This window comes from Passer domesticus, chromosome 17 (assembly GCF_036417665.1).
Source record: "Passer domesticus isolate bPasDom1 chromosome 17, bPasDom1.hap1, whole genome shotgun sequence".
NCBI lineage: Eukaryota > Metazoa > Chordata > Aves > Passeriformes > Passeridae > Passer > Passer domesticus.
In genome coordinates this window covers 3,806,760-3,822,051 of record NC_087490.1, presented here as the reverse complement: position 1 = coordinate 3,822,051, position 15,292 = coordinate 3,806,760, and the positions used below count along the sequence as shown (strand labels likewise).

Here is a 15,292-nt window from a genome sequence, read left to right as displayed (position 1 = left end):
AGCCTCTTTATGTCATTGTGAATCTTCACAAGCCAAATTAAGAGATTCTGAGACAAAGTGTTTGATTAAAAATTACTTGCATTATGTTTCCTCTGTTACGTGTGTCTGTACTGCCTAAGAATCTGTGGATATTTAAAGTCATCAAAAATGTTCCCCATTTCAGCATTTAAAGCAACTTTGCTAGCAAAGCACCAGAAGAGAGAGCAGGGAGCTTTAGATCCCTTGTATTACATAAAACAACCACCCAGAAGAATGCTGGGGAAATCTGTGGAGGCCAGCTACATCCAGAGGGTTGGGTTTGCATTTCATTACTTTTTACATAAGAGCTACTCATGTCTGGAGAATTATTACCAAGGTTTCAGGGCTTCCTTGTCTCAGAGACTTTGAAATGAGTCAGTTAATGTTTGTAAAGTGCTTTGAAGATGAAAACCAACAGATAATTACAAAGAATTGTCTGAATGCTATAGCAAATTTCAGTTTCTTTTTCTCAATGCAGTATGTTGCTGTTAATTCATAAAACTGAATGGGTTCTCCCTTGCAATGACCACATTTGTCACAATGTTTTCATTTAATTTTGATCTTTTTTTCCTTAGGAGCAACTGTGTGAATTAATAAATTTTCGACATTCTTTGGGTGGAAAAGAAAATTATCAATTTCTACTTTGTAAACAGATCAAATCGGGAAAAGAACAGTTAGGCAACACACATCCTTTTTTGAAATGCTATTAAGCATTTTAAATGGTAAGATAAAGAAGAAAAAATAAATTAAAAACCAAAACAACACAACATTTAGGTTCGCTCAGCTCTCTCCCAGGTGAAGATTCATTAACTTGTGACATTTCCATACCTTAACCATTTAAAATGGATAGGTCATCTCTAGTGCAGCATGTTACTAAAGCATTGGAACTTTCTCCTAACCAGATTGTATAGATGAAGTACTTTCAGGACTAGGAAAAGAAAAAGGTGAAGGTTGGAGTTTGTGCTTACTTGCAAAATACACAAGTGGAATTTTGTAGCTTCCTGTATTGTTGAGGAACCCCTGTGAAATCACACAGCTTGGGAGTTATCACAGCCTATCAACACCGAGCGTAATCCTGGCACCAGAGCTAGAATGTGCCAAGAATGCCTATTTGTGGGCAGCCACTCTGCTCCCCAAAGAAGCAGGAATACCTGTTCTTTGATCTCTTGCAGTTTTCGGCTTTGCTCTCTGATATCATGAAGTAGCTGTAGTGCCTTATCATCTTCCTGAGACACCTCCATCCGTGCCTGCTCCAGGCTGCGCTTTAAGCTCTGCAGAAAGCAAAATGTTCAATACATAGGCTTTGGTTTCTCAAATGGTTGTATAATGAAGATCTTTAGTTACACAAATGCCTCCTCGACTGCAGTGAGGCATCAAAAAAATGGAGGCACCAGTGATGGAATCCTAATGAAATTCATGGCCAGTGCTGCTCCTATCTGAACAGAAGCAGCCCATTTTACAAACACTGTTTACTCAACTTAAGTCTTAGTTCAAATCTCCACTTCCTCACATCAGGTTTAGAGACAAAAACCAAACACAGATCACAAAAGGCATCCATTATTGACAGCATTTATCTATATTTTATCCAGCACTATTAATTCACAACCTAGATACAATCCTTCAACTTCATGTTACTTACATTTTTCTTGTTGCTGTTAAGTGAGTCAAATGCCTTAATCATTGTTAAATTTCTGTAAGGAACAGAAGAGCTGAGTCTGTATCGCACCACATGCCTTACCTCCAAATTTGGAGTCCCCAGTGGAGTGGTGCTCCTATTAACTGAATGTTATTCATCAACAGTAGATATAAACTGAATTTTCTTTCTTTGCCTAGTAGCATTCAGTATAGGAAAATCACTTGGCCCCATTTTAAGATGTCCTTCCCAACAAACCAAGACATCAGAAATGGTTTTCAATTCTCTGGAACAGAGTATTAGCTGCATTTTTGCTCTTGGTACAAGAGAGGAAACATAATTGTGTATCTAACTGAAAATACAGAGACTATCAACTAGAATGAAAATATCCTCACTGGAATATTGCCAGTGACAACTGGGCAGACATTCCAGCTCTCGTGAAAAATGATCTTTGAAGACATGGCTTTACAGCCTCATTTTTATATTCTACCTGAAAAACAGCACCTGTCCTAGATCTTCCCTGACACTGTGCTGGGGAACAGGATGGGTCTGAACTCAGGACACCACAGATGGAGGCAACACCACTGCTTCCTAATCCTATTTGTTCTTGAAGATTTCTGTCTAGGCACTGATTAGGCCCCATCCTCTTCCAGCTAAGAAACTTTCAAGAAGCACAACCAGGCATGTTCTAGCACAGCCAGTAAGACAAACACCACAAAGAGTTTCAGCAAGACCAGGACAGTAGTCACTCCTGCATGATCTAAGCACATGACCATGAAACAACATCTGAATAAAACTACCAATCAAGCTTGTGCAAACACTTCAGGGCTCCATGTCCAACAGATATCCTCTCACATAGTATTTTCTCTCCATCAAGTACCCCACTGAAAGCATGATGGAAGAGAAAGACAAAGACCACCAGATTTCTGGCCTTCAGAGCTGAAAGGACTGGTGTAAGGGCTCACACTGCATTCTGTGATATAGGTGGCCAGGTCCTGCTCCAGGAGGGATCGCTGGGTCTCAGAGGCTTTCAGTTCCACCTCCTTTTGGCTAAGTACAGCCTCCACCTCTGACACTCTCCGGTGCAACCGCGTCATTTCCTGCTCCATCTGCAATAAATATCAAGAGGTTATAAAGGGGGGCTTCAAAAGCTTTGTTAACTGCTACTTTCAGAGCTCTCTTTGTAAGGAATTTGTCTCCAAGAGACTTCTAGCTATGTTTCTCCAAATGGTGTTTAAATTCCGATACCATTGTCTCTGCTCCAGGAATGCACAGTTCTTCTTAAGGACAAAGTAGTAAGTCTAAGTCACCCCATTCATTCAAGCTGCTTGTTCATATTCAGTCATTCTTCGAACCCCAGTTAGCAAAGAAGACACAATCATTTTTCACCTGACTTGCAGAGATGGGTCACTTTAACCTTATCCCAAATCCATGCTGGACCAGAAGATGGTTTCCCCCCATCTCCTTGTCAGGAGCAAATGGTCAAATCCAGAACCGAGCAGGGAGAAAAGTAATGGAACTCTCATAAAAGTCTCAAAACAAGCAGTAAGTGTTAAAAGACTCCACCAGGTTCCCTTTATTGGAGCACAGCAACTGTTACAAGACGTTCACCATAAAGCAGTGACGTGACAACAGTTATATAAGCAGGAGCTGATGAGTGAGGAAGAGCCCTCAGAACAGTACTGCTGTAATGTGTGTCTGATGAAGAGGCAGGGCCTGCAGGAAGAAGCAGTCGTCTGTGGCACGCTGAGAAAAGCACTGTTTAAAATCCAGAGCCGCTTCTTGTTAAGTTAAAAGTATCTACAGCAACAGCATGGCCTAAATTCATCTCCCTTTGTACTGGACAGGAAGCCACCTCTCTGAAGGAAAAGCACTTTGCCCACCACGAGTCTGGATGATCAGCAGCATCTGACAGATCCCTGGACATACAGTGGTTGCAGATTCCTGGAGCAATGGGTGTGGCCAATCGCATAAATAAATACCTTGTGACACTTGTCCTGGGCGTCTTGGAGCTCTTTGCTCTTGAGAAGAAGTGTCTTTTCCATGGAGCTGACCTTGGCTGGGGAATCCACACTTGAAAAAACAGATCTAAAAGAGCAAAGCCAAACAGCACATGAATATGGGCAAAAGGTACTGTAAAGTCATTGGGTACTTACTTATTCCAGGATAAAAGAAATGTGATTGTGCAGCAATCACGGCCTAACAGCCACCACTGCAGATCAAACGTACCAGAAAAGCTAATGACAGTGCATCATCATTAAATAATCTAGTTACAATATTAATATTTTCCATCAGTGGCTATGTCAGAGTGCAAAACAATAAATCACAGCAGCAGTTTTGCATGATTTGTAGGGATTTATAGGTGCAACAAAAACAGAGCATAAAGTCAACATAACCATTTGGAAAGATAACAAATTTTCAGAGAAAGGTTTTTTATTTGGCACTTTATTTTTAAACAGGTTTTTTAATTATCATCAAAGTATAAAAGCTCTACAAACTTCAACATGTCATAATGTGCACCACAGGCACAAGAATTTAATATCCTTAGTTACATTCTGTGAATCAAAATTGAAACTTCCCTAACCCAGTTCATATGATCCCTACAAACCCAATCAATATCAATATGATTAGTCACACTGCAGAACTTCAGAGTTCCACTTAGAAGTAATTTTTTTTTTCTGAGACACAACTGTACTGTTCAAAACAATTTGACTCCAGAAGCCGGGGGAAAATATTTACTTGTTCTTAAGCTTTCTGTCTAATTAGGACTCAGCATTTAAGAAGTTTACCACTCCTGTTAGTTTGAATTTATTTTAGAAAAGGATAGGAAGCCACCTGATGTTTAGGAGCATATTTTTAGTGCTTTGCAAAGTCTTAAATATGCAATCTGCAACCAAAAAATTAAGTACACACATCAAAACACAATTTTAAAAATCACATTCTCCCTCGCATAAAATGATTCAGACTAGAGACTCGAGCAGTTAATGATGGAAGCAGTGTTAACTGATAGATGAAAAAGCAGCAGTACAATGAAGGTGCTAATAAAAGATCACACAGGCTGCCCACACGTTGCTTTCTGCTTCTCCTGGCCACAGTTTGGTGTGCAGCCAGTTATCCCCACGGAGAGAAAGGAGCTCTGAGCAGCTCTCTGCATAGAGCCACACACCCACACACAGCAGCACAGGCTCCTCTCAACACCAAGGAAAGTTTCCTTCCATCACCACCATTTTCTGAGAAAAATCTACTCCTTAATCCAACTGGATATGCAGCAGAGGCACAGAAATATATGCATGGATTTTTACAAAAATGCAGCAACATTTCTGGATCAAACAGATCTTCAGCATCACCACCCTGAGCAGTGGTTAGGAAAGACTGTTTTAATATCAGCAAACAAACACAGCAAAATCCACCAATGCTGCCTTGAAAGGTCAGATATTAATACATCTCTTCAGAAACCTGATATGGGAAAACTTAGAATCCTGCATGTCAATGATAGAGATATGATCAGTATCTACTAAAAAAAAAGTTTCAAATTAATGCTTTTATACAGCAATCCTTTAGCCCTGGTCCAATCAATCTGATCCGTCAAATTACCATATTTAAAAATCAATTTATAAAGCGTGTCTATACTCCTACAGAGAAAAAGCAACCATCTGAGAAAGATGCATATTAAATCCCATAACAGCTGGGTGTACAAACAAGGCTAAAAATGAATAGTTGAGAAAAGCAGTCTAAAAATACAAATTAAAGCTCACATTAACTAAAAAAGACACTAAGGAATCTGCTTTCAAATGTTAATCAAATATATGTAAATAGCTGCAAATATGTACTGAGACAAATCTGAAAATCTTCTTTTAATAAAAATTTAGTTTTACTGATCTGAACTGTATTGGCTAAAGCAATCTTAAAGTATAGTTTCAACTTCAACCATCAAGTTTTTACTTCCATTCTTTTTGGATCTGTGGCATTACCTAAGAAAACTCTAGTCAGTTCTCACAGAGCTGGTTTTATTTGTGTCTTCTATTCCACCTTCCCAAAGGAGCTAATTTTATTTGTCATTTTGCTTGTTTATTTTATTTGCTATTAAAAGAATCAGAGCCTAATATTACAGGCACCATTTTGCATTTCATAAACTTCTCATGGTGAGCCAGCTGAAAGCATCCCCAGGCACTGCAAGGCAGGCAGGAACAGGAGGGATTCAGGGAAGGAGATGAAGAGCTCTGCAAAAGGCAGGAGGGTGGGATGGGATGGGACAGGGCACAGGAGACTGCCCAAGTCTGGATTTCATGAGGTGACTGCAGAGGGAGCTGCTCCTCAGGGCTGCTCTTGGCTTTGTAAGGGGAGAGAAGGCTGCAGACACAACTACAATCTTTCTTCCCCTTCCCTGTCCAAAATGAGGAAAAAATTCCTTAAAAATATATGTGCTGGTGACACGGTGATTTTCCTGCCATGGAAACAGTACATCTCATCCCCAAGGGAAGCTGATCTCAGTTAGCACTGGACACACAGTTTTTAGGAGACATGCTCTCCCAGTAATTCTTTCCCGTGTACAAATTGTATTAGAACAACTTCCTGAGCATCCATACAACCTTCAAAGTATCAGAAAGGGGCAGACAGAGGAAATCAAGAGAAATGGAATACTGACTAATCTAATAAGCCTTGTCATGGTGATAGAAGCTCTCAACAGAGCATGACAAGGTGGAAAATACCCACATTTCTGGGGCACTTATATTCTTCCTCCGTCAGCATCATTGCAGAAATTAAACACATACAATCCAACATCAAAAGCCATGATGCAAAGCTATCATTCAGGCTGGGGCCATCTCAGAGTATTTCATTTAATTAACTGCTACATCTGGATCAATTCTCTTAGCACAACAGAGCAGTTTCTGCTGTTTCCTCTCAAGTGTGAAAAAAATGATTAACAAAAGGTAACCAGCTCCATCAACAAAAAAATTGCAATAAAAGATTAAAAAAAACCCCAAATCCAAGTCTAGGGTACCAAGCTCTCATAGCACTGGCTGTGCCAATTTACTTCCCAGAGAAGCAGTGCCTGCATGACTAAAAGCCAAGTTAACTTAGAGCTGACTAGTGATTTCACAGCTAGATCAGCAGCAGCCTCAACCAGCAGAATGAGCAGAAATGGTGCTGCTTGTGTAAAAGCTCCTCCAGTCCTAACGTGGCTGAGATGAAGAAGAAAAAAGCATTGCCATGGGAAAAGCTCCAAGCTGATTCTTGGTATCCAACTTGGACCTTGAGCAACCCATCACACCTTGTAACTTCCTGTGTCCTTTTCTGCCACTGTCCCAATCCCCCAACTCACCTGTGCTTCCTTCTCACAGTGATTGGCACCATCTGTCCTAATCCTGGCCCCCACACAACATGCTGATAATCTCATCCCCCATCCCTCATGCTCTATTCTTTTTAGCATTATACTCATCTGTACCTTCCACCCCCTCGTAAATGCTTGCTCAGGCCTAAAAAAAACCAACCAAAAACAAACAGTGATACCATCAATCTGTGAATAGAGCTTGCTGAAGCAAAGCATATTTTTGGTATGCTCATCCTGTGCTTCCTCTTTCATCTATCTTTGGTGAAAGAGCTTACCAGAACCCAACAAACTGGTGGAAGAAATCAGTAGAAATCCTTCTTTTTGGAGGAATGGCCCATTTTAACTCAGTATTTTATAATGACAGTCACGAATCCATACCAAATTTTTAAATGATAAAAACCTCAATCCCAGTAACCCCAAAAAAATCAGAAAAAAACCCCCCAGAAATCTTGAGAAACACCACTTCTTCGGACCTTAGAGAGAGAACATAGGCAAAATTTTACATAATGAACTATTTTTTAATTAGGCACTTATTTTTTATTAGATATTTGGATTTATTTTATTTGGTGTTTATTTTTATTAGGCATTAATTTTATTAGTATTTCTTTTTAGTATTAGGCAGTTTGGTATATTTGGTTAGCCCTGGATTTATAACATATTTATCTTATGTTTCTGCTAGTCACCTTAAAAAACAAGAACAATTTTCTTCCACCACTTGATGCATATTTTTGGCAGCTAAGGGCTTCTGTCACTTGTTCTAAGCACTGGAGATCAGCCATGGTTAGGGACAGGAAGTAAGGTGGGGCTGGCTTTTAATGGAATTAAACTCTTGGTTGCCTCTTATCTTGTCACAGTCACACGCTTGCAGCCAAACCAGCAGCCAGATTTGCAGCCAGACAGGCTTTTCTCCCCCACATCCAGAATTCAGAGGCCATGATGAGAGAAGGAGCTAGCTGGTCCTTCTCTGCAGCCTCAGCCCAGCTCTCCTAAGAGCAGACTCATTTAAACACTTTGCTAGTACAGGAATCCACATCTTAAACAATGCTCTTGATTTCTCCTGATTGCTTCCTATGACACATTATTGCTGTGCCTTTTGCATTTTTGATTAATCTCACATTTGTTAGAGGGACACAAATTCTTCTCAAATCTCACACTGTATGGGGCAGCAGACAGAGCACTGCAATCCAATGGACCCTTCTAAACTACACACCAGCCATGTAATTTCTGGCAACAGGTCTAAGTGACTTAAAGAAGGGAAACCCTTCTAGCCTGAAGTCATTGGGAGGGTGGAAAAGAGAATTTCTGTTATCCTTCTTCTTTAGCTGCCTTTTCTCTGAAGTATTTGAAATACCCAACTCAGCTATAGCTTTACTGTCCAGTGGACAAGGGTTTGTCCTTCAGAGTTTGACAGCCCCCCGATTCAAAGTGCTGAAAGTTTCAAGGACCTCATCACCAGCACTCTGCAGTTGCCTGGCCTTACAGTAAGCAGCACTAGAGGGTTCGTGCTGCAGACAGGAAAATAGATCTGCATCACTTAGCAACCATAAGGATAGACTTGCACAGGAAAAGGTTTTTTTAAAAAATTCTGGACTGATAAACTTCATGACTTAGGATCTTCCAGAGAAGGCATCCCAAGATTCACAACAGATTAGCACCCTCCACACTTTACTGTTCCTCATCTAAGAATTTGATTTTCAAGGCAGTGCAGACAGAAATAGGACTCTATTTCCTCAAGCAAAACACATACCAGACAACATTTTATAAGTAAGAAGTTATCTTTGTGACCCATTTGCAGTGGTATTGAGAATAAACTAATCACTGCATTATTTAAATACAGGTATTTTAGAGTCTCCATAAGGGCTTTATCATATTTGAATCACCTTCTTAGAACAAAAGGCAAGCATTTACTGCTAAAAATAAATGCATTTATTGAGATCTCACTCAAGAAAAAGAAGCCATTAATATCTACTCATATTAAAATGTTTTAGAATAAAATTAAATATAAGACAACTTTCTGTTCCAGTTTAAGAAAAAACAGGCCACACCAAACAAATTTCATTTCAGTCAAAATTTCAGCAGAGGACATTAATCTCTATATTCGTTTGCTGTACCTCTTCTCACCTATTCCCAAAATTCAAATGTAACTCCCATATACATTTTTGGTACCAGCTCCACAGAGAAAGCACCTCAGTCCATCTACAGCTCTCTCATTCTGCAGCACAGTTCCACCACTGTTCCGAGACTTTACCCCACACTCCTCTTCAGTTCTAGTCCTGGGCCCAATTACATACATGTTTTTACCACACATATATGGTCACTGTTGGGGCTTTTCTGACTGTCACCTGAATGGCCACATAGACCTGGTACACAGATTGCAGTTCTCCAGGCAGACAAGAGAACAGCCTAAGTTATCTCACTCCTAAATTAAGACAGATTTTAACCCTGGGTATCTACAGATCTAACATTCCATCCTGCTGACAATATTAGATCATTTCATCAAAAGAACACTTTCTAGGGTTTTATATCCTTTCCCTTCCTTCCTGTTTTGCCATAAAAGCAACTCTGCTGAGGAGGGGAAGGCAAAGATTCCCTTTTTATCTCTGGCATAACCATCATATAACCTTGATTCACGGTGTGAGCAAGATCAAAGATGTCAACAGTATCACCAAATTCGGTGACAATCTTACTGCAGAGCAACTATCACCAATATGACATAAAATGAAACTCAATTAAGACAGATTTGACAATGAAGTCCCAGAAGGGAGCAAACCAGCAGCAGGGAACGAGGGTTGACATGAAAACACAGTGCATTGAGTCACTACCCAGCCAAAGCCACTGCGTTCCTGAGAGGCCTCCTGGTCCTGAGCTAAGGACTTCCCAACTTAACACACTGCACTGATACTTTTTCTATAGCTCTGTCATCAGAAACCAACCACCCACCACATCAAATGGTTTATATCACACTGCTTATATTCTTCTTTTTCTCTGACTCTATTCTCTTGGAAATCATGTTTTCTTTCCATTGAAAACCATTTCTCTGAGGTCTTTACATCCCTCCACACACATGGCCACTGCATATTTGATCTGAATCTCCAGTCTCTGAACACACACCACAGCAATGTCCAGTCCTGCTATTTAACTTGACCCAGCAGCACAGAGCCAGCTGCCATGCAGCTCCTTCCCTTGCTCACTGACCCATCACTGCACATTCCCAGGTTAGTGGAGCTCCTTTTCTATGGATCACTGATTCAGCCTTACACATTCCCAGCACTTGGTGCCCACTCTCTGACCCAATAAAATAACACCATCCCCTTTTTCCATCTCTGAACTCCTCAGTATTCTCCTCCTTGCAGGGATCTGCAGTACCAGAAATGCAATCGCCTACTGCTCCCTGCTAAACAGCAACAACTAATTCAAACTATTCGAACTACAATTTTAATAATAACTGGTTTAGAATGAATCTTTCCATCCCATTTCCTCCCCCTCATCCCAGAAATAATCAGAGAACAGTAGGACATGCACAAGACACACCAGCAACAGATACAGCCCTGGCAGCTTCCCTACAGCAGAGTACAGGTCAGTTAAAACAGCTTTCCCTCACACACACACACCATCCTCTCTGCAACAAACCTACCCATTTTTCCAGCAGTCCTATCCACCTGAGCAATAATTTCTACTTACTCTGATCTGAGTATCCCCAAAGCCTTGATGAATGAAAACCCCACAAATGGCAAATCTTCCCCCGAGAATCCTGCTGGGTTCAACTGGCGCGTAGAGGATAAAACCCGCGAATTCTTCTCTGGTTCATCAAAATTTGAGGTGTCATCATCAGACTTGAGAGTAGGAACGAAGGGGGGAGGAGCTGGTGGAAAAAAAAGCAAGAAGAAAAGATAAAATTCAGCTACAGTTCACTCTGCAACAGTCCCACTCATTCAGTGCTTGCAATGGCACTGCAGCTCCTGCTTTTAATCTTGCTAACACAAGCAGACTGAGCTGCTGCTCTCAAAGCGTATTACAGCAACAAGAGATTAACCCCTGAGCTGCCAACATGGCTACCACTCTGCAGGCACAGCATCTCCCACACTGATCAAACTGGGATTTAGCTTGGGCATTGGAGATTCTGGGGTTTGGGGGTTTTTTTCAGGTTAAGATGTTGGGGTTTTTAACACATAAATAATGAAATCAAAGCACCAGGCTAAGAAAATCATTACTGTAATATAGCCAGAAGCCTGTCAATTCTGATTCATCTTGAAAAGGAAAATGTCTCCAACCTGTCCAATTAGTGACACTACCTGAGACAGAAGCCTGATCCTGTGCTAGTCAGCTAAGGGATATATCTTACCCTTTAACACTAACAAGAACCTTCCCAGCATGGGTCTCTAATCAACAGCAAACTGGTCTTTCTCCTGGAAGATTCTAATAAACTCTAGCTACTAAAAGCTCAGTGGTCTTTAGGAAAAGAAGATTGATTTTATTTCTCTAAAGGAGCTTGCTTAAGATCTGGAACTCTTGCCGGGACACCACTGCAGTCTGGCTCTGATACAATCAGCTCTGAAGAGAGGTATAAATAGCAGGAATTACAATGTATTTCTTACTATAATTTCTAAATTGGTACCACTTAACTTGCTAAGCAGTTGTTTAATTTCAGATGATTTTCTCGTGCTTGCTTCAGTTTAATTAACCTAAGGAACAAAAGGACAAGTTCTTCTCGGTGCTGTGCAGCACCCGAGCTACCTGCTGGCTTGGCTACGTGTGGGAAAGGAATGAATGCAGAAGCCCTGCTGTGCAATCCCTACCTCATTAAATCACATTTCCTAACATTTATTTATTTCATTTCATCACTCGTGTCCCCACTCACTGCAACTCTGAGATCAGCAAAGGGGAGACAGCTCCTCAGCCAGCAGCCAGAACAGCCCACCGTCACCAGCTGATGGAAGTGGAGTGTGCTAAACCCGTTACCATGGATCCAGTATGGATCTCCCGTAGCTGAAGGGCTGGTGAGGAGTGAAGGACTGGGAACAAACATTGCAGCCCCTGCAGTGCAGGCTCCGTGCATGCCGGCGTTAACCCCACCTGCCTGCGGCGTGACAGCGCCAGGGGCACAGCCAGGCACGGCCGGAGGCGCTGGCTCCCTCTAGGCTGCCAAAGCCCTCCACTGCCCGCCTTTAACTCTCCATTCCCTCGCTGGAACTACCCTCCAGACCAGCGTTAACAGACCAAAAATAAAAAAAAAATTAAGAATCTGTCTCCGTCAACTGCCAAATCGCAGCTACCGGCGCAGGATTTGGTAGCAGCTCCCTGAAGAGCCATCCTGACGCTGCTCCCGAGCAGGGAAGTGAGAAGAAATTCCATGAAGCAGATGCTGCTTGTGTACAGTAGCTCCAAGTGCATTAGAATGAGATAAATGGGGAAAATATACTAATTAAATAGGTCCTGTAGCAAGCAGTTTAGCCTATTGGAACTTACTAGCTCCAGAACATTTAAAATGTATGTCAGTATCACTAATTTATTAATTTATTCTATTTTATTTGTTGTAACAAAAATATACCATAATGCTGATATTTATGCAACATAAATGTAATTTTGAAATCTAGATTGTTGACTGGAATATGTATTTCTTTTTTAAAAAATCCCTTAATGTCAGGATAATGTCCAGCTACTCTTACATGTATTCTTAATGATTAAAGACAGAGAAGTAACAGGAAACAATTTGTAAGCATATCATATTTAATGCAAATACAAGCCCAAAGTTGTAGTTAATTTGAAGCAGAGGAGGATCAGTCCAGGATTAGTATTTTTTAGTTTCAGGACCTTTGCTGAAAGAACCCTGCACTTTCTCTCACAGAAAGGGGTTGCTGTGGGATTTTTAACACTGTTTTTGAAGGCAGACACTGTCTATGATCTAAACAGAGAAAACAACAAACTCTTCACTTCATCTGCAAAAGTCTAGAACATTTTTAAAGAGGTAGCAAAAACCAACTTAGCTGCCTTTTTATAATGGTACAAGCACCCTGTTCTGCACTCCCCAGAGCCTGACAGATAACTTCATCTCTGAAAGAGACATCTAAGGCCTTACTTCCCACCAGAAATTAGCAAAGAAGATCTTAAGAGTCATCTTCAAGGCCTTGCAATTAAAAAGAAAGTTGTTCCTCTTACCAACAATAAGAATTGCTACTCAAACCACATGCATGAAAGAAAATAGCATTTAACATTTAACTATGCATGCACATAAAAAGATGAAAAAGCACTCAGTGGGGGAACAATGGATGCACAAAGATAAAACTGAATGCGAGACAGAGCAAACCTTTGGGGCTGGTGGGAAACTAGTTTAAAGAGCACAATGTTTTACACTACAGCTTCCTCTGATGTTTAATAAAATATGAGAGCAAAGAAGAGAAATTGTGAATACTAGTTTAAAAAATAATGAAAAAATCCTTTGCCCTCTATTTTGTATTCACTAAGAACATGATTAACAGCCCAAAATCTCTGCAACTCTGCAGTATAACTTTGTTACAATATTTGTATCAAGAAGTAGTAGCATCTAAAGAGAAAACTTGGAACAGTCATTTGACAAAAACACCTCTAGATGTTAAGCAGTTCTGAACTTGTCAACAGTGGCTGAAAATGAGAAGCAGAACTTCTGAAGAAGTTTCAGCTGTTGGAAAAAAAATATCACTTGGGGTAAGAGGGAATAACTTTAAAAAAAAAAAAGCTAGATGCACTCTGCCTGATGTTGCTAATTATTTGGTAGCTTCCTCATAGATTTTTATTCCTCAGGCTAAGGAGTCCTTTATCTGATGTCCAAAATACCTACAGAATAAACAGAGTAGTCTTGTAAAACCAAGCTAAAAGAGACAAGCAATTTTGTTCTGAAGTGTGGGTCACACCATGGCATAATGTCTAGTTGAGTTATTATTTCTTACTTCAAATCAGAAAGCTGTCACACAACCATAGCATTTTCAGAACAAGATGAAGACTGGTGAATGCAAATACATTGATGTGCATACCAGTTGCTTCTTTAAAGGGAAGGATCCTTCAGCAGAGGTCAAGATAAGCCTCTGAGAAATAAATGTGAGCACCATGCCATCACATCTGACAAGGTGACAAATTTGCACTTTTCTCAGGCTCACCCAAAAGGGAGGCAAAAGTACTACTCAAAAAGACAGTAAAGCCAGTGCTTCTACTCACACCAAGTGGTTGGGTACAAAGAGCTCCTTTTGTCCCTGACACGTTACAATGAACGTACATGTTCTGTTTACCATTTAAAGGATTTGTGGAGAACTGCATGTTTTAAAAAAACCAATTCCTTGCCTAGATACATCCCCACTTGTGGAAGGATGTAACCCTCTTCCATCTGTTCCAAAGAATGACTTTCAGAGGAAAAGGGGGTGTTGTAGGTTGCTAAGTTTAAAGGAAAAAAAAAAAAAAAAAGAAAAAGGGAAAAAGAAAAAAGGAAAAATCCAAAACCACCACACATACTCCAGTACTTTAATCAGCTTATCATTAAGATTAGATAAAGTGTCTCTTATGGAAAAAAAAAAGCTTTTTTTTTTTTAAACTCTGCCTCAGTGTGTGTATTTATGACTGGTACAAAGAACATTGCCTTAACCAGGTCTTTCCATCCTTTCAAAATATTTTCATGCAAATTCAGAAAAGAGACACTGTATTTCCCCTGGGACAGTGAAAGACTCAACTGAAATAGGAAACTTAAAGGCAATACAGAATGTTTCTTAAGGATAAAAATGTGTCTCTTCTTGATCTACAAGGTGATCTGAGGAAAAGCATCCACCCAGCCTTTTTAAATAGGTTAGGCATTCCTCTTCCTCAGGCTCTAACAGACCTATTTGAGAAAGTGTTATGAAAGAAAAATAGACAATCCCAGTGATGAAACTAAAGGAAATCTTTGCTAAGACCACTTATAAAAAAGGCACTGTGCTAGTTCTAACCTATCATTACAATATTATCTTAACACCTTTAGTGTTTTGTCAAGACAATGATCCAACACATACATTTCTATTAATAAAAGTGATTTCTAACCTGCAATACAAGTGATCTCCACTTCAAGAAACAAGTCAACACATTTTTCTGAAGACAAGAATTTAAATGAAACACCAAAATGTGTAACTGTTAACATCCTGAATGACAACGTGGTGTTCCTAAGGAGAAGTGTCTTGGACTTATGAATAATGAGATTTGGGTCCTGCCTCTTTAACAGCAGAAAGCAGTTTAGAAATCAGCCTTTATTACTTTCTCAAGTTCTTCTGTTTGTATGTGACATTACCTCTTGGCTTTTCAAATATATAGTTTCC

The 15,292-nt window shown here is 40.2% G+C and overlaps 1 protein-coding gene across 16 annotated transcripts in view; it reads right to left on the bottom strand.

Moving 5' to 3' along the window:
* Window positions 1-15,292, bottom strand: part of CIT (citron rho-interacting serine/threonine kinase) — a 68,269-nt gene that overhangs the window by 42,210 nt on the left and 10,767 nt on the right. For 13 of the 16 annotated variants that reach the window (XM_064392811.1, XM_064392823.1, XM_064392818.1 and 10 more), the window contains 4 exons: window positions 10,665-10,845; window positions 3,634-3,739; window positions 2,617-2,760; window positions 1,170-1,289 (listed from right to left, as the gene is read on the bottom strand). In XM_064392811.1, the coding sequence (XP_064248881.1) occupies window positions 1,170-1,289; window positions 2,617-2,760; window positions 3,634-3,739; window positions 10,665-10,845 (551 nt within the window). Of the gene's footprint in view, window positions 1-1,169; window positions 1,290-2,616; window positions 2,761-2,899; window positions 3,554-3,633; window positions 3,740-10,664; window positions 10,846-11,325; window positions 11,372-15,292 lie in introns of those variants that run through there. The other 3 variants (XM_064392824.1, XM_064392825.1, XM_064392826.1) reach the window with 3 other exon arrangements.